General features: G+C 43.3%; 1 protein-coding gene across 2 annotated transcripts in view; it reads left to right on the top strand.

Moving 5' to 3' along the window:
- The window catches only part of TTC24 (tetratricopeptide repeat domain 24), a 639,301-nt gene that overhangs the window by 412,992 nt on the left and 206,594 nt on the right, over positions 1-19,715 (top strand). For both annotated transcript variants that reach the window (XM_069607144.1, XM_069607145.1), the window contains one exon: positions 6,966-7,075. In XM_069607144.1, coding sequence (XP_069463245.1) covers positions 6,966-7,075 — 110 coding nt within the window. The remainder of the gene's footprint in view (positions 1-6,965; positions 7,076-19,715) is intronic.

Below are 19,715 nucleotides of genomic sequence, written 5' to 3'. Positions count from 1 at the left end.
ATTATAAATATCCAATAAATAAAAACTAAATAAATAAATACTTAATTTCCCTTAGGTGGATGGTCATTAGTCTCTGAAAGACAGGGGCATCTTAACAGGGGCTAAAAATCTGTCTTTTTATACTAGAAGAACTTGAAGTACTGGAGTCGATGAAAGCTGTTAGATATCTGGTGTTCAGCTGCATTTTAACATGGTCATAGGCACTTCCCAGGTCCATTGCCATGAGGGACCTCATCCCATTTAAAGATAACACAACGTTCAAGATGTTTGAAGTTGAGCATTTTTGTACATCACCTGTCTATTTTAGGCTTCTTAAATCTATGCATAGCTTCAGCGTCTGTGTCCTTGCTTTAAGGATCAGGACAATCTGGATGCACTATTCTGTGTCGTTCAGTTGCTCAATGACGTTGTCATTTGACTCCTTTCCTGCTTCTAGTGCCTCTATTGCAATTAATAGTTTTGTTCTACCTTTGTGTTTTATTGTGATGGCTCCGTTTTCTGATACAAATCTTTTGTTATGACTTGCTTGCTGGCTATGTGAGCCCAGCTTGATGTTGATACATAGATAAGATTCAACGTGCAGTCGCGCAGTATCCCAATCTATATATATATCTATTTGGGAATGTTTGTTTGTATGTTCAGGGTTGGCTCCAACCCCATAACAGTTGGTGGGCTGAAAAGTTGGCCCACGGTCGGCATACCAGTCTGTGGTGTACTGGCGATAGTGACATTGGACCAACCCCACCCATTCGGCCTGCACATCAGTATGGGTGATTTCAGGAGATTGACGATTTTGACAAGGTTGTCTCCAGCCTCACAACAGTTGGTGGGCTGAAGTTTTGGCCCATGGTCAGCATATCAGTCTAGGGTGTACCGGCGATGGTGAAATCTGACCAACCCCACCCATTTGCCCTGCACAGGACAGGGTCCAGCCCTGTGCTATCAGATTTGTGAACATTTGTTTACCTGGGAAAACAGGTTAGCTCTGGGGGAACCGGAGCAAACAAATTACTCATGTTCTTTTGGAAGAATTATTCTTTATTTATTTGTTCGGGGTTGGCTCCAGCCCCATGACAGTTGGTGGGCTGAAATGTCGGTCCAAGGTCGGCATACCAGTCTGGTGTGTAATGGCGATAGTGAAATTTGACTAACCCCACCCATTCGCCCTGCATAGGGCGGGTCCGGCTCTGTTCAGTCAGTAGGGGCGATTTTAGCAGATTGATGATTTTGCCATTGTTGGCTCCAGCCCCATGACAGTTGGTGGGCTGAAATGTCGGTCCAAGGTCAGCATACCAGTCTGGGGTGTATTGGCGATATTGAAATCTGACCAACCCCACCCATTCGCCCTGCATAAGGCTGGGACCGGACCTGTGCTATGAGTATCATTGATTTCGGGAGAGTGCCGATTTTGCGACTTTTCCAATACTAGGATGTTAGAACACAAGGTTGGCATACCATTATGGGGTGTAATTGCAATAGTGACATTTGATCAACCCCACACATTCGCCCTGTGCTATCAGTATAGGCAATTTCGGGAGACTGACGATTTTGCCATTTTTCTAAAATAGGAAGTTATGACATAATAAAACATACAAATGGCTAAAGCAGACCCCCATGTGCATATCAGCTACAGACCCGTGTAACGCCGGGTGGTGCCGATAGTTGTATATAAAACATAATCAGTTTTATTTTATAGGATGCCTTTATTCTCATTTTCTTAAATTCAAAACCCCAAAATTAAGGCATTCATGTCCTCCAAATTCATAATTCACTTTGTCAATTCCTTAAACACTTGGCCTAAAGTTAATTAGTCTCCTAGCTGTGCATAAGCCACTCCTTTAAATGATGTTGATTGCATGTATTCAAACATTCATTTATCCCAAAAATGTAATATTTCATAGACCAACTGGCCCTGAAAGTCATAAGTCTCCTAGCCAATTCATGCCCCCAATTAAAGAATGCATGTGCCCAAAATGCATAATCCACTTTTTTCAATTCCATAGACGCTTGTCCTAAAGTTTGTTAGCCTTCTAACCCGAGTCAACGCGTGTTTCAAACCTACGGCTCTTTTTCAAGGCTTTGTTTAGGCAAATTACATTGAACTGTTATCAAAGTACATAAACAGAGGATCAATCAAGAGGGAAAAATGTGAGAGAAAAGAGATAGTAAAACATATGTTAGGTCATAGTCAATGGTCATATCTCAAATGACAGAAAGATGGTATTTCAGTAGTTGGACAAGACTACATTATTTCTTCCAGATTCAGTACCTTATTTATTCTGACGTTGCTTGGCCATCTGTACTTTAGAGTTATATATTGTGACAAATCCAGGGTATTTGTCCCTTCTCCCCAGCGGGGCCCCACACCCATTGAGACTATGGAGGTGAGCAGGCTATACAAGACCCTCCATAGGGGTTTGGGCAAGATGGATCTCAGTGGGAGTGACTCTCAGTACAGAGACCCATATACAGACCTTTTAATCCTCACCTGGAGGGGGAGACCAGCTGATGTTGAGTCAATCAGTTGGGTTGGAGATGCACAGAGCAGGATCAGCGCTGCCTGGAGACGGGACCACAGAGTGTATGTGGTGGCGAGAATCTCGCAGAACTTTGCCAAGCCCAGGAATGCTGACCAAACTAAGTTTTCTGCTTGCACCCCGAGAGACGCAGACAGAAGAGAAACACTGGTGAGCCCACGTGAACCAAGGCAAACATATAAACGAGACAGATATTAAATCTTAGAAAATAGTTCAGCAGGGATTAAGCCAAGGTGCTAGAGGGCCCAGTGAAGGTCATAAGCGGGGAAGATAAGTACAACTAAGTGGGCCAGGAGGTCCATGAAAGAAAGTTAACCATAGCATGTACGTTGAATACAACCCCGAGAAGAGGCATTGTTGCCCTTGAAAGTGCACTAACAAGATACACCCCGAGTATTTGACAGTGGATGAGAAAAGTACACTTTTTCTACTTCAGTGAAACCTCCAAGTTTGTGGAAGACTGAAAATAAAACCAGTTAATTTGAAAAGGGTTGAGAAGGGAATCCTATTGTCATGAACTACAGCATATCAGAGTACCTTTTGTGCAAGAGACTGTTGGCAACGGCCAAATACCGAGAACTCTAATGAACATTTGTTTTCAAGAACTGTTAACCGAGGAGGGGGTCAGCTAAAAGATCCTAACATGCCAAGCTAACAGGCATTTACTTTAACTGTTTCTAGATAGTGGTAGGGCGAGTTATTTAGATTAGGGTTCAGATTGAGGACAGCCTTTTTGTCTGTATATCGCATGGAAAGCGGGATTCACAATTACAATTAAACCCTGCCTGACATGCGCATGGTCAGCAGTGTTCACAATAACAAATAAACCCTATCCAACATGCAAGCATGCTGGGCAGGGTTTAATTGTGCAAGCTGCCTGCCAATGCGAGCATGGCAAGCAGCACGTACAATGAATCCTTATAGGGCCCACCTACTTTATGCTGGCCGAACTTTCCACTTTCTCCTCCTCTCACACCTGAACCTTTAACTGGTGGATTTTGCACTCTTCAATTCTACCTTGCCTTCCTACTCTACTTCTCACACTGCACGTGTGTTCTTTAAAAAACCAAAAGAACGTTTTCTGTGGGTCTGCCTTTTTTACATCACTGCATCCATTTTGCATTGCATCTGTATGCACTTCGCTATTCCTAGTGCTCCTCTCCCTGCCACCCACCAACCCCCTTCCTCTCCTGCTACACTTCCCATGCACTTATCTGTATCAGACACACTCTCTGGCAACAATGATGAACTCATATCCTTGATCGTCTTACCCTCCCCTCCACATTTTTATGTATAGCTCTTGTATTGAAACGACCATCAGGCACGTACAATAAAGTATGTCATATGTTGTAACCAGTTTGTATTCCTCTTTGTTCTTTGTTGTACCTCCAAATACATAGCACTTGCCCATTCTGAATGCTCCAATGCCTATTAAGAATGTACATTTCTGCATTGCTAACCTACTACCCCCCTGCGTTGGAGCGCTTTTAAACACTTATTTAAGTGTATAGGCATATAAAAATGACCAATAAATAAATAAAAATAAATAAAGCAGGCAGAACCCATTTGGAACCCCAGCATTTGCGCCGACATGAAAATCCATACCAGTGCAATTGCTGGGAGATTTTGTGGGCAGAGAAGAAAGAGGTGGCGGGAACACAAGTTTCGTTCTGCCCCTCCTCTCCGCCATACAAATAAATGGAAATGTGGTGTGGCCTAATTGAAAGGCGTTAAAGCCTTACTCAAGGCTTTTACACCTTTCAATCACGTATGCCATGGACAAACATGAGCACCAATGTGTTTATAAGCATGCCATTTCAAAAAATCGACATTCATTGTTTCATATCTATAATATCAACTGTTTATTAAGTAAAGTCACATACAATAAACCTTTATGTGTGCACAGTTGTAGTGTAAATTAACTTACCTAACTGGGGTGATTGAAAGATTAATTCCGGTCAATTAATTGCTGGCTTGTAATATTTGTCAGTACTTGGTTCTTTGCTTCTCATGTTCATTATTGTATAGCAGGAATGACCAAAAGGATATACTAGAATCACATTCCAAACCACGAGGTATGGTACTAATTGACATATTATCTGGCATGGAGACAGACTCACCTAATTAAATTAGGATGCAATGAGTTTCATCCCTGCTTTTCCCAGCCTTTTGTCGGTGTTTTGCATGGCTTTGCATGATCACCATTTTGAAAAAGATGTTTATGAGTTGTGACGTTATCACTGTGTTCTCCGTTTTGTTCCTCTTATAGTTCGTGGTGTGCTGGCATCAATTAATTTCATAATGCATAGTGGGGATAATGGCAATCGTGTATTATCATTCTATTAATCAATTGGTCTGTGTTATTTCAGCAATACATATTTAGTTCCATCACATCATCCTTTTTAAAGGACCAGCCAGCCCACATGTTCTGAACTACAAAGCCCTACTTCCAATCATAGCACTGCAAATTACCACCAGACGACTCCAGACAATCAGGGAGTAGACACCTAGCCCGGACAGTATAAAAGAGTCTTTGTTTCCTCATTTTGGTTGCAGCACCAGACAACAGACAAGGAGAATTGTGAACACTCAGAAGGGTCAGAGGACTGGAGGCGCCCCATAAACTCCTATGTGTTATCTTGCATTTGTATAGTGCCTCCTGCCACAGTTCATGTGTCTTTCATTGTGGCAAAGGAAGAGTATGATAGAACATTCAGTAGTGGTAGGGAGAATCAAAGTCGGGTAGATAGTTGGGATGAGGGCAGAGGGATAGCTAAGATGCACAGGAAGACATGAGAATTAAAAAGGTAGAACTCAAATGTATTAAATGGGGTGCAGCGACAAGAGGAGAGATAGCTGGAGAGGTGTTCTCTGCACAAGGGGGTGGGGGTTGTGTCTGGGTGGTGAGATGAGCACTCTATCCATTGATGAGTGAGAGAAATGGGAGAGACACATAACCTGGGAGAGGGCCAGAGCCAGTGAGAGGATCAAACCCTGAGAGGGAGACGGACCAATTTCTGGAAGAGAACCAAACTCAGGGAGATAATTAATGAAAAAAGCCAGAGCTAGTTAACGAAACCGCAAAGACTGCTGAAGGCTGCCACTCAGCTTTGGGGGAAGACTGAGAGTCCAAGGACGAGGACGCGCATTAGCCTGCTGGAGGCTAAACCGCCAACCTTTACCAAGGTGAGAGAGCAGGAGGACTCATTACTGCAAGCTTCCTGGGGGCTATATAAGAGTCCATGGCCAGAGCCAGTCACCAGAAGGGCAGCGATTGAGCCTGTCATGGGCTCAAGGCCAGGAGGGTGTCCTCTGGCAGTGGTGTGAGAATAACGTCAGCCTGTCAAGCACCCAGACTGGGGAGTGGAATTGCTGCCAGTAATAGTCTTGGGTATCTACTATTGCAATTTCCTTAGGGGAAACAATACGTTCATATTAGTGGGCATGGAATTTGTTTGAACCTGGAGGACTGCAAAGGCAACACTTAAAACAAAGGTTAAAAATTACAAACCAAGATCATACAAGGTAGCAGAACCGGCATGGGGTCTATATTCCAGTACTGAGCAACAGGGAAGTGGCCAGCAATAAACCTTGGCAGTGTGAGTGATACCACGGGGTAAATGGGCGCTATATCCCACAGACTGTATTGTTCACATTGTAGAATAGGGAATGCAGAAGGACATTATTACCTTTAGCTTAGGATCTTTCACTCATTTACTTTTCCTCAATCCTGACTTTATAAATAGTTTCACCCTTTGGAGATAGAGTTAAGTACCCCTAGGCCAGCTAGGCCTTCTCATAACAATCACCCTTTACAAGGTAAGGCAATTGAGCTGAATCCCGACACAGAGCAGAGAGAGCTTGGAAGCCAGGGAGGTCTCTTTAGATTTGCCAACACACTGACACTTGTTTCTGTTCTCCAAACTCCCTTACTGACAAGCTAGCTGAACTAAGTCATTTGTCTTGTTATGTTACTCCCCAGATCATATAGGCCTTATTGTACCTCAAAGCTGAATGCTAATGTGTAAAGAAATGTGTTGAAATGTACCCAGTGTCTCAGGTGTTTTGTTGACTCCACATCGTTACACTGCAGTTTACTTTTCACATTGGGCCTCAGTTTGGTGGTACAGGGAAAAGTGGCAGTAATTCTATCACCACTCTTTTTGGCGGTAGTGGAAGGACCTCCATATTTACCACACCGCCCAACGACAAGTTTGGGCTTGAAGTGGAGAATTTTCCTCCAGCATCAGGGCTCACATGACCACCATTGCCAAAGTCTCTCACAGGCATTCCATAACCTGCCTCCACAGACCAGGTTAGGCAGGATGGATCGGTACCATGGTTATCATTCAGCAGGGGTCTTTACACTCTGTACACAAGCCTAAGTGGGAAAGCTTTCTCTTAGTATAATCTGCTTGATTTTCACAGAACCAGTTGCCTGGGCGGCCGCAGCCGACTAACCACATAAGACTGTCTTCTTCTATATGGAACCAAGATACTGTAAATGAACATTTCGACACCCAGGAAGAAAACAGCATGTAAGTGCACTTATATAACAGCACTATTAAAGGTGGACCTCCTTGCAGGAAAGGGTACCTGATAATTTCAAATTACAGGGTTTCCATTTTCCAGTTCTTGTCTTCTATTGAACAACGTATGAATTCTGAAAGGTATAATGTTGTCTCACTCTAATGTAATCAATCCGTCTAAAGTACCAGATAAAACACGTCTGTAAAAGTGCCTCTCTTCCCTGTATGTTACTTGCATATTTGATGAAGAATTATTCATTGCTTTGCATGATCAAACACATTTGTATGGTTCCATGTCTTAAAATCTCTGCAAAAATGGCTGTGAATACAAAATACTGTGGCAAAAATGCTGTGGTTTTTAGTGCCACAATCATGTAAAGGATGCAGGGGACACCCCCGCAAACCACGGACCCATTATACCATGTAAGGGGAGCGGGGGAAACCCCTGCAAACCCTGCTCCCCTTAAATGGTATAATGGGGTTCACCTTTACCGGGTCAAACCATGGCATTTTTGGTGCGATTTTTTTTACCGGCGACATTTTTGCCGCAATTTTATTACCTGATATCATTTGTATGCCTGTTACTAACGCTGGATGTACAGTAGGAAAATGTTTATTCTAGAGAATAAATAGTTCTGATTTGATTCTGCATACCTCGACAGAAGAATTACCGCCACTTTAAATACTTTATCAGGATAAGTATTTAATGCTCATTACTGCTACTGCGGATAGCTCTTCAGACATTCTATGTCAGAACCATATACATCTGTTTGAAAGTACTGATAATGGAGTCTGTGATAGCGACCCAGTAATTATGGTTAAGTTGGCCGCCCAATAGAAGGTGGGTCTTGTGGTTCAGCCAGGGGTCCGCATGCCGGCCTGGACCTGTGTTTCGGGTCTGGGCAATGGTATTAGCCTGTGGACACACCGGGCCATGCCTTGTGACCATGGATTAAAAAATGAAGCAAAGTGGCCACTGTGGTGGCTTGAAAGGGCCTAGTGCTGGCCAAAAGCAATGCCCCAGTAAAAGTGGCCACTGACCATGGGCAGCAGCCAGGGGACCTGCAATAAGAAAACATTGGCCCATAGGCCTGGCAACACGTCATGCCCAAATTGGCCCCTAAAAACAGACCATATTTGATGACACTTGGGGTGACTTTGGCCATTTCGTTGGCTTTTGAGTCTGGGCCTGTGGGCCAAATTCTGGGTGGTCCAAGGCACATGGGTCTGCAGACTAACCAATGGTCAACTAGACTGACTACTGAAAGGGAGTTGGTCACAAGTGGGCACATTTTGTTACATGGTAGCCATCGGGGCAAACAGACACAACTTGTATTGGTTTACAGACGCAACCTGACCTGCAACATTTTGAAAAAGGATTATATTGTAGGCCATATTGCAGCCATCTTGGGGTTGCAACAACCTTAGTTAAGGCAAGGTCAGGCCCAGAGGGGCAATTTGTTCTCAAACATAGCCCAAAAAAGTTGCTTGGCAGTAGTATATGAATGAGTCCTGGGCCACCAAATAGGTCATGAGCTACATCCAGATATCAACTCTGGGTCATGATCCATGATCTAATGATCCACGAACCCTCCTGGTATCTTTCAGCCATCAATAGAGCCAATGTGGCCAGTGGGCTTGGCAATAAACCAGGCCCAGAGGCCACCTTCTTCGATTAAATAAATCATGTATAATTAAAAAGAAGATCAAAAATTGGGATAGATCAATGGATCTGCAAGACCTGGGTAGACTGAAACTGTACTCTGGCAAGGAACTCCTCTATCTACCTCCCAGTGATCTAAGACCATATTTAGCAAAATTCCCATCAGCCATATTTCAGAATTGGTATCTCCAATGTATCTCTACTCATTAGTTCATCGGTCCAAAGCGGTCCAAAGCTTGGTATCCCCAGTAAAATGCATACTTGTAGATTGTGTGGACTGGGCTCTGTTGAGACTTTATTACATGTTGTGATGCATTGTCCATTTTTTCTGGATCAGAGAATCCAAGGTTTTGGGCGATTCAGCCACTCAACTTCCCAGATGGTACCGCATGGTCTATGGTGTAGGCTTATGACTAGCTCTCAGGTTTCACTTACTATAGCCTTGGTCAGGGTGTTAATGGTCCTCTTTTCGGAATTAAGTAAGATAGCGGAGCAAGGTATACCAGATCATATTTCTGCATATGATGATCAACTGGGGAGTGTCCCATAGCACTAGAAGTGCTGTATTAGTAACGTACTGTATATTTGGAAATGGTACAGCTGATTTATTTTATTTTAGGAAGTGTGTTTGTTTTATTGTATTTCTATTTTTAGTTTCTTTTAGATTTGTATTGTATATTTTTATGTATAACATTTGTGTAAATGTACTTTGTGTACAGAAAAACACAAAAAATAAATGAAAATGCTGTATATCATTAAAAAAATCAAACAAACTAAAACTTGGTTAAAAGGATGGTATTGTTAAGTTGGCATAATAAAACATGAAATTCAGGGAACAAACCAACTTAAAGAGGCGATATGGTTGCAGTGGAAGGAGCTTTAGCTGCACCACCGCCATCATAAAACAACCGTTACTTGGCCACCGCTGTGCACTACATATGAGGCCACATGTGTCAGCACAAATGACATGCACCATAACCATGCACATTACAAAAATCTGAATCAGACTTCAACAATGACGAAGATCTGACAAGAAAATGCATACAGTTAGTTTATATTCCATGTGAGGTCGAAGACAATAAAAATAACCTGTGATAGTTTGCTTACATTTCCCCCTTTTGGGGTGGCACCAAGCCTGATTTGTATATGGTCTTTCCCCATAAGAAGGCTGGAAAAACGATGTTCTAGAGGGTTGCCTAGATAAATACCCATGGTTATGATTAATTCACAACCTTCTAGCCATCAGCTTTCAGTTTGCAAGTTTCATATTCTAATTTGATTGACAAAGTTTTACTCAAGGACATCTCAAAGAGGCTCAAGGTATTCCATGATCTGCAAAAGTGTTAGTCTTAGTATATCAAGTATACTATTGCAGGTGCCAATCGGAAATACTCATAGGCATCTCATGTGATTGAGTGTACATCTTTGGGAATCATTCCATCTGTCTCTAGCATTTACTTCAAATAACTAAGACCCCGCACCTAGAGGGTTAACTAGAGAAATACCCGTGGTTATGATTAATTCACAACCTTCTAGCCATCAGATTTCAGTTTTGCAAGTCTGGCTATCCATGGCGCATCTTTGAGAGTTTCATATTCTAATTTGATTGACAAAGTTTTGCTCAAGGACATCTCAAAGAGACTCAAGGTATTCCATGATTTGCAAAAGTGTTAGTCTTAGTATATTAAGTCTACTATTGCAGGTGCCAATCGGAAATACTCATAGGCATCTCATGTGATTGAGTATACATCTTTGGGAATCATTCCATCTGTCTCTAGCATGTACTTCAAATAACTAAGACCCCACGCTAACCAATTGTTCAGTAAGAAAGAGTCTAATAATAAGTACATTGTATTGTGCATTGATTTTACAAGAAAACCCTTGTCTCGAGTTGTCTTAAAGAAAGTTCTCCGTTGCCACCTCTAGGTGGTTCTGGAATGGACTGTATCCCAAAAAATGGAAAGCCGTCAAGTTTGCTGTCATGAACAGTTTTGAAGTGAATCGCCATAGGATGTGTGGGGTCAACATTCTTGATGGCCCGAATATGTTGAAGAATCCTCAGTTTTAGCTTACCTATGGTACTACCTACATACCATTTCTTACATGAGCAGGTAAGAATGTAAAACACATAGGCTGTGTCACAGGTAATTCTGGACATGATTTGAATGTCTGTAGCTAAAATAGAATGGCGAAAACTGTTCATAATGGTAGCATATTGACGCGCCTTACATTTGGTGCACTTGTAAAACCCAAAAGTTTGAGTTTTGAGCCACCATTCAGCCTGTGAGCAAGCAATAGGACTCATGTAGCTGGACACAAGATTGTCTTTGAGTGAGGCTGATTTCTGAAAGGTAATATTACCCCTCTCGCCTAATGTTTCATTCAGATGCTCGTCTAATTTGAGCACATGCCAGTGTTTGCTGATAATACGCTGTATTTCACTAGAGCCATTGCCATAAATTAGAACAAGACATGAATCTTTCCTGACTGATCCAATTTGTGAGGCTGAGTTGAATATCAAAATTAATGTTCTGTCCTTTTCGCAGGCTTTGATATAAGCCCTTTCCAGGATTTTCTTGGGATATGCACAATTATGAAATGTTTGAGCCATACTTGCACATTCTGTATCAAAACTCCCAATTCTGGAGCAGTTTCTCCGTATACGAATGAATTCGCCACAGGGTATGCTCCACTTAAGGGCGACAGGATGGTTGCTTTTGGCATGCAGGGGTTTGTTAGAACTAGTGGGTTTTCTATACAGTTCATTGACCAGCTCATCTTGCGCCACTGTGACAAGAATATCGAGGAAAACGATAGCACTCTTGCTGTGGCTTTCAGTAAATTGTAAATTCAGCTGGTTCACATTCAGAATATTAACAAACTCTTGCCATTCTGTAGTAGTTCTATACCAAATGACAAACAAATCATCAATGTATCAAGCCACAGAGCGGTCATGTCAGTATATTTGTTGTTTTTCGGATGCCACAACTCAAACTTCTCCCACCATCCCATGGTGAGGTTGGCGTACAAGGGAGCAAAGGTAGAGCCCATGGCTGTCCCCTGGAGCTGGATGAAAAACTCTTTATTGAACAGGAAAGTGTTGTTATTAAGACACAGACCTATCATTTTGTTACGCTCACCTAGTCTCTGCGGAGGCGTTGGGGCACGGTCACAGCCCTCCCAGGGATGAAACTCCTCTTATATGTTCCTCCCTCTGCGTCTGCGTGGGGAACTGCAGTGATGAGCAGTGCAGTTCCTGCATGAATATAAGGGGCGTTGTATGAGTATGCAGCCTGTGGTCCCTGACCCCTTCTCCAGACCTCTTCTCCCTGGATGTGGCTTCCCTGGGGTTGCACTACTCTTGAGGCTCACCTGCTGAATGATGATGATGAGCTCTCCGTCCTGCTGCTTCTCGTTGGAGTTTCCCGAATCCAATTCTTCTTCTTCACTCTTGTCCGTTGCTCCGACTGTTCTCCTGGGTGGTTTCACCGGACATTCTCGGAGAAAGTGTCCTGCTTTGCCACAATACAAGCAGAGCTGTTGCTGTCCTCTTTTTTCTCTTTCCGCCTTGGTGAGAGGGCTCCGCAAGCCCCCTATCTGCATTGGTTCTGACCCTTCATGCGGCTTGGCCTGATTCTCAAGGGGTCGCACATAGACCGACCGCCCTTCAGCTCTGGCTCTATCCATTTTCCGACTCTGCAATCTATGATCTAGTTGAACTGTTAGGTCAATATATTCAGCACACCCCTGCGGGGGATTTACTACTTGGGCTAGAACGTCCTTAAGCTCCCCTCGTAATCCACGGTGAAAGAGCGTAGTCCTTTTTTCCTCTGGCCAATTTGTTTGGACTATAAGACAGTTGAAGGAGGCGATGGAGGTTAAAAAATCTTAGTTACCCTGCCGGAGTGACAATAATTCGTTGTCCAGAGCCTGACCTTGGGCATGCCGTGCAAATAGTTTCTCCATTTCACGCTAAAAACCCCCAAAGTCCTGAAGCAAGGGGTCATCTTGAGTTACCAAAGGTATAGACCAGTCCGCCGCACTTCCTCCCAAATATGAAAGTACAAATGCCACCCTAGATTGATCGTTGGGGAAAGCCCCTGGTCTGTACACGAAATGAAGCCGGCATTGATTCATGAATACAGCGTACTTATTTGGATCACCAGTGAAGCGTTCGGCCGGAGCTAAGGGAACCGCCCCTGGAAGAACCACCTGTACAGGCGTTGGCGTTGACTGTGGTGGCGGAATAGGGTGGGCCAGCCCTGGTAATGGGCCTTGGCCAGCCGGTGCTTGGAGCATCTGCCTTGCTAAATCATCCGTGCGTTCTCGATTCACAATGAGGCCCCTCCTTAAGGCATTGGTTTCCTGTCTTGAGGCATGAACTTCAGCCTGTAACTCTCCCAGTAACTGGGCCAACTGGTCTGTTTCTGAAGTTTCCATAATGCCCAGGCAGAGATTTGTAGGAGGCTTCGAGTTCTGTTACACTCACCTGGTCTCTGCAGAGGTGTTGGGGCACCGTCGCAGCCCTCCCAGGGATGAAACTCCTCTTGTCTGTTCCTCCCTCTGCGTCTGTGTGGGGAACTGCAGTGATGAGCAGTGCGGTTCCTGTGTGAAAATAAGGAGGGTCGTATGAGTATGCAGCCTGTGGTCCCTGACCCCTTCTCCAGAACTCTTCTCTCTGGATGTGGCTTCCCTGGGGTTGTACTACTTCTGAGGCTCACCTGCTGGATGATGATGATGAGCTCTCCGTCCTGCTGCTTCTGGCAGGGGTGCTTGTTGAAGGGAACTGAGTTCCTTCACTGGTCCCTTGCCGTGGAGGTCCAGGCCAGCTGCGACTAGTCCACGTCTCTTGTAGGTAAGTGTTTCCCTTGTTTCCACTTGCCCGCTTGTCTTCCGACTGTTATAATTGTATTTGTAAAGTGCGTTCCCTGTCCTTTGTATGTAATGTCTCTTTTCTCTGCTCTCTCACCTTGCAGGTGGTGTAGCGGTGCCAGCGTTAGCTGCGGTAGAAGAAGCAGAGCCGCTGGTACGGAAGAGCAGGGCTGAGATGGTCCGACAGCTGGTAAGTAGCCTTTAATGGTGCCTTAGGGTGCGTATTGGGTTTTAAATGCGGCGCGACCCTGGGTTGGGTGTTTTCGGGAGTTCTAACCTTGTCTTGTCTTCTTTTCAGGACTTCGGCTTCGTGGTACAAGAGAGCACAGGTGCTGCGGCATCGATTCAGGATCTGCCAAGAAGATGGAGCGTTGCCGTGAGATGTGAGGCAGGGTACAGGCAAGGATGCTGTTGTTGCAGGATCACAAGGTAAGTAGGTGGTCCAGGCAGCAGTGATTGGCACATTGCACAGAGGTGCAAAGTAACGCGAAGCGTTTGCTTGAGGGATCGGTGGGTTTATATAGTCTTGTTCCTGGCCATGCCAGTAGCTCTGGCATGCCTGCTGCCACACCCGATGAGTCAGCACCCGAAGACCAGGCCCAGGGAGCCACGCCCAATGAGTCAGCACATGGGGATGTTCTCTGGAATAAAGGCTTTCAGCACCTGGAAAGTTCTTGTAAAATAAAAGCATTCCAGCACTGAAGTAAATAAAAGCACTCCTGCACTGAAATAAAGTGTGCACTGAAATAAAATAAAAGCACTCCTGCACTGAAATAAAGTGTTCCTGCTCACATCTCTATATGAGTCTGGCGCCAAAGGCGCCAGGACTGAGTCCAGCCAGGGCCCCTGTGTTTATGAGGCCCAAAGGGACATAAGTGAGTCAAGTGACCCATTGCCCCCGTCACTAGATGTTGTGGTTTTTGTGTTCTGGGGCCCGTGGGCATGACACATTTTCAGGATCCTTTTGCTGTGTTTCAAATAATTCATGGATTTGGTATGTAAAAAGTACTCACAGGCCCGCAAACCATCAGTGTGTTTGATGGACGTGTAGAGGGAAACCACATCCAGTGTGGCAAGTAAGAAAGTCGATTCCCAAGGAATGCCATCAATTTTATTTAAAAAGTGTTTAGTATCCCTCAAATAGGAAGACAGTGTGGTGACAAAGGATACTAGGGTTTCATCCACAAATGTTGAAGTATTTTCAAGGAGAGCTCCACATAGGGTGACAATGGGTCTGGCTGGCGGTCTTGTCATATTTATACGAAGTTTGGGCAGTAAATAAATGGTTAGCATAACCGGAAATCTGGGATGCAAGAATTTGCACATATGCTCATCAAGTAAACCTTTGTCATTCCATGTTTTAAGAAGCTCTGCAAGTTTTGTATTCATGCATTCAGTTGGATCCCCTTCGCTCAGTGAGTTGTCTTTCGGCCTCCTTGATGTAGTCATGCCGATCCATAATCACAATATTCGTGCGTTTATCAGAGGGTTTGATGATGCAATCAGAGAGTGTGCACAACTTGGTTAAAGTTTTTTGTTCTTCGGAATTTAGGTTATATTTGTTAAAAAATATTTTCTTTCTTGTCTTCTTCAGATCGTCAATTATTAAGTCCAGAAATGCCTCAATATGACCACCAGGATTGAAAGTGGGATTAAAACTGGATTTGAGTTTTAATTTGCTTTTGCCTGGCCAGTTGGTTTGAATGTCTGATAAATCCCACTCTTGGTCTTGGGCACTAACAGGATCTTGACTTTCAGATTCCAAATGCATGAGATCAGTAAAAGTCTGTACATCATGAAGAGGCACAGATGTATGCCCAAATAAAGGTTCTGATGGGCGTGATTTTGGTGGATTCATTGCAAAAAACTTCTTGAGTCTCACTTTCTGCATGTATTAATCAAAGTCAATTCTGGTCTCAACATTAGTTACAGGCAGTAGTGGGAGAAAAGTTGAGCCCTAATTTGAGTATCTTCAGTTCATCAGAGGAAAATATGTGCAAGGACAAGTTTACAATGGACATGTGCGATGAATCAATGCCTGTCATTAGGTTTTCTTTGTTCCAGAGCGTGTGAGCCTCTCAGACCTATCTGTGCCTGAAGTGCTTGAGGCGTTGCTCTTGTTTTTTTCTTCCTCTCTATCCCATGGTTTTTCCTCTGCCTTTGCCTCTTGCTTTCTTTTTGCTGTTGTTTCTACCAACCAAACCTAAAAGTCCCATCTCTTCTAAAAAATTCAGTTTACGTCGAGGCTGCTCGCTTTCGCTCTCTGTGGTTTCAATTTCTGAAAATGAGTCCGTGGATTGTGCTTCTTTGGCCGATGTCGATGGGTAAGTGGGAAGTTTCTACCGTAAACTATCACAGCGTCTGGCAAAGGTCAACACTCTGGGCCTCCTTCCGACCGTGGCGTTAACCAAGCCGCTATTAGCGCCTTGGTTGACGCCGTTATCTTTCCGACTCCGCCATGGTGAATGGCGGAATTACCGCCCCATTCCAAGGTTGGCGGGGTCGGTAATTCCCCATTCACCATGGGCCCTTCCCCATTCCCATTTTTGCCCCATAGGGCTCAATGGGAATGGGGAAGGCGCTAATTGCGGCACCGTAAATTACGTTGCCGTAATTAGCTCCAAGGTCCCTTTGCGGGTTGGTTTTTTAACGTCTGCAAAAAGCAGGCGTTAAGTTCCAACCCGCAAAGGGAACTCGGAATAGGGCGGTAAGGGTTTAACAGCACCGGTCTCGTTACCGGTGACCGTTAACCCTTACCGCCCGATTTGGAATGACCCCCTCTTACTTTTTCATAGTCTTCCTTGTCCCGGAGAAATGTACGTTGCTTCCTTAGTATTATGTCGTCATCCAAAGTTACATAGCCTTTTTCCTTGTTACTGCAAATAAGTTTCCTTCTTCGCTTGGGGGGATTAAAGTTAACTGGTCCTCAATTTCCTGAATTTTTACCAATTTCTTTAGTCTATCGGTTCGTGGATATTTGATTAAAATGTTCAGGAAAGTCACTCAGCATGTATTGCTTCCTTCACCCGATTCCTGCAGCATTGCTGGGTCTTGCTCTTCAAATGATGGAGTAGTCAGAATATGCAGACCTCGTGGAACTCTAGACACATCAATGTAATTTTGCAGTGAGCGTTCTTCCCACCATTTGTGATCTCACGTTCCTGCAATTTTTCCAGTTCTCTTAATAGTTTTACTTCATTATTGGATGGAACCGCAGATGCGGTGGCTTTAGGTTTACTGGCATCAATGGCGGATTGCTCTTCACAGAACAAGCATGCCGCTTGCTCTCTGTGAGCACTCTCTCAATACACTTGTGATGTCATAATCAATATGCACAAAATTGTGTGAAAAATTGGGTGTCCTTTTAACATGAACAATGTTCGGTCTCTATGCTCAACAGACAACGGCAACTGTATTTGGTGAGTGTTGATACAAAAACGGATGACCGTTTAGAAACAAAGCCCAAATGTGGAAAGCCAAAACCTGGGCAAGCTGGATTTACCGTAATTAGAGCGGTCTTCCCTCACCCTCTGATGTTGAAAAACCACTTCCACATGGTCCGTTCAGCAAAAACCCGCAAATTGGATCAATGCTCAGGGACGTACAGCTCTGCGATAGTAATGAGAGGCGAGTGCAGTATCCAACACCTTTTTCCCTCGACGTGAAAAATATAAAACAAAACCAAACTACTGAAGTACAGGGAAATGAATAGCACGCCAGATAGCAGCTGCCTGAAAACAATGAACAGACTGCAAAAAAGGAACACCTACAAAGTCACTCCAATCAAACGGACTTTATTAATTGTGCAGTAGAAAAAGTAGAGAGTGCAGGCAATAACGCGTCCAGCCGCTTGATCACAATGAGGAATGTAAAAGTAAGCAAGATGTTTGAAGCAGTGATCACATCTCTATGGTTGCAGGAAAGAGACGCATAGAAAACGTCTGCAAGGGACCAACATATGTAAATCAAACAAGGTCAGACATCTTAGAGTGTTAGACGTTAAAGCAGATAGAGTAAACATTCTAAGTTTTAACCAAGTACTGCATGTGCATAATATATGAGCAGACAGACAGAGATCGTAACTGAATGCAGAGAGTAAGAGAATATTTTTCGTTTTTCTGCACTATTGGCTGAAAAAGTTTAGCTTAAGCATGTAAATGAAAAAAACCCAATCCAGAATATTAACACAACATCTAGATTAATTACAAAATTAATCACAACAGAGTAAACATTCTCTAAGCCGCACTCCACACAGTACACAGTCCCGCAAATGCAAATGAGCATGCTGATGGAAAAAGAAATAAGATGTCTGATTAAACGTTCTTTTTAAGATAGCAGAAGTACTCAATCACACAATGCAATCCTTTACATACAGAATAAAACAATATGGTTAGCTGAAAAAGTGAAAAAATTGCAAATAAAGTGCTCAGTGCAAATTCACCCCGAAATGCCCTCGATGGTATAAATGCTCATAATAGGGAGAGCATTAAGATACAGATGTCAATAGCAGCAAATGTCAGCAAACACAGTACACCATGTCTATGCAGAAACACATCTGAGTCAAAGACTATAAAAAGCATATATATATATATATCAACTATGCTCTCTCTCATTCCTATAAATACTGGTCCAAGTCTCATGCCCTACCAATCTGCTTCTCCCTGAGTTCACTGTATGCGCCCCAGATCACGAATTGGAGACAGGAGGGTCTGCAGTCCTACATGCAGACAGAACTGAGTTTAATCCTGCAAAATATGGGACTGAGGAGAGCACTGTTATACATAGTATACAAAGAAAAATCCTGAAATGCAATTTTCTGCTTCAACAAGTGGTTGCCCTGATGAATTGTTCAAACCTAAATCAAGAACATGGAACATATGCTGGTGTTGAAATATATTTAATTCGTTATCCCAATATAAATGTGCAACCTTGTGTGTTAAATGCCTAAAACCACACCACTAAAAGGGATTTATTCTTCTTTACTTAACTTACTCCATAGCCCACTTTTCTTCTGCTCCCCCAATCACATCTCATATCTTTTTTTCTTCTTTTTTTTTAAATTAATTTGATTTAGTTGATACTCAACTTTTCAAATATTTTAAGCAGTTACACAAAAGCTTTCATAACAAAATAAAATACAAATACATATACATAGCGACATATAAAGACACTTAGATGAACCAATAAACAAACCAATAACCAAAAGGCAATTTTCATTTCACTTACATTACATTTCAACACACATTATTTATAAAAATACACATCATTTATAAAACTTGGTCACTCCGGTACTAAAGTACTGGACTTAGATGGAATTGACACACTAGGAACCACCTTTAACACACATAATACGGTATACACTGAAGTTAGTGAGTGAATACTTTTGATAACCTTCATTTTCATTTGGGCTTTTCAAATTATATAACCTGCTCTGATTCTTTGCCCCTTGGGAGGACCAATCTCAAAAACTGCACTATTGCAATCCACACTCTTTCTCTTGGTGATGAAAAGATCGCTAGCCATTTCAAATCACCCGAGCAGTAAGGGTGCAATACAAGTACATTCTGAAAGCATCTTTCACGTGCCATGTTTAAGGATGGACATTCGATTAACAAATGTTGGAGGGTTTCCTTTTGCCGTCCTTCTAAACAATATCTACAGTAGTTGAGGACCTGAGCAATCAATTTGCGTCTGGTCAATACGTCACGAGTGGCCCATAGATTAAGCCTGAACCGTAGGAAGTCAGCTCTAGTGTCAGGTGAAGGAGCTTTCACCAGATACGGAGCTGTTACTCCATAAGATTTAACACCAAAGGCCCAGATGTTAAAATCCTTATATAGGGTGCATCTGGCCACGGTTCCAGCCCAATCAGCGCGATAACTCATCACTTTCGCACTATCCGGCTTCTGAAGCAACATTTCGAGTGTTACATTTGCTTCACCCATATGATTCAGGACAACCTTCAACCATTTCCTTGGAAACATGTTTCTCGATTTCAACAATGCTGCGGCAAGCACATCTAAAACAGTGCGGCTGTTTGCCCCTAACATGCACTTATATAGGAGCACGCATTGTCTCCAACATATCTGAACATGAAGGGACAACAGCCCTAAT

Source organism: Ambystoma mexicanum, chromosome 1p, assembly GCF_040938575.1.
Source record: "Ambystoma mexicanum isolate Mex_15411 chromosome 1p, UKY_AmexF1_1, whole genome shotgun sequence".
Classification (NCBI taxonomy): domain Eukaryota; kingdom Metazoa; phylum Chordata; class Amphibia; order Caudata; family Ambystomatidae; genus Ambystoma; species Ambystoma mexicanum.
This window is presented reverse-complemented; position numbering and strand designations above follow the sequence as displayed.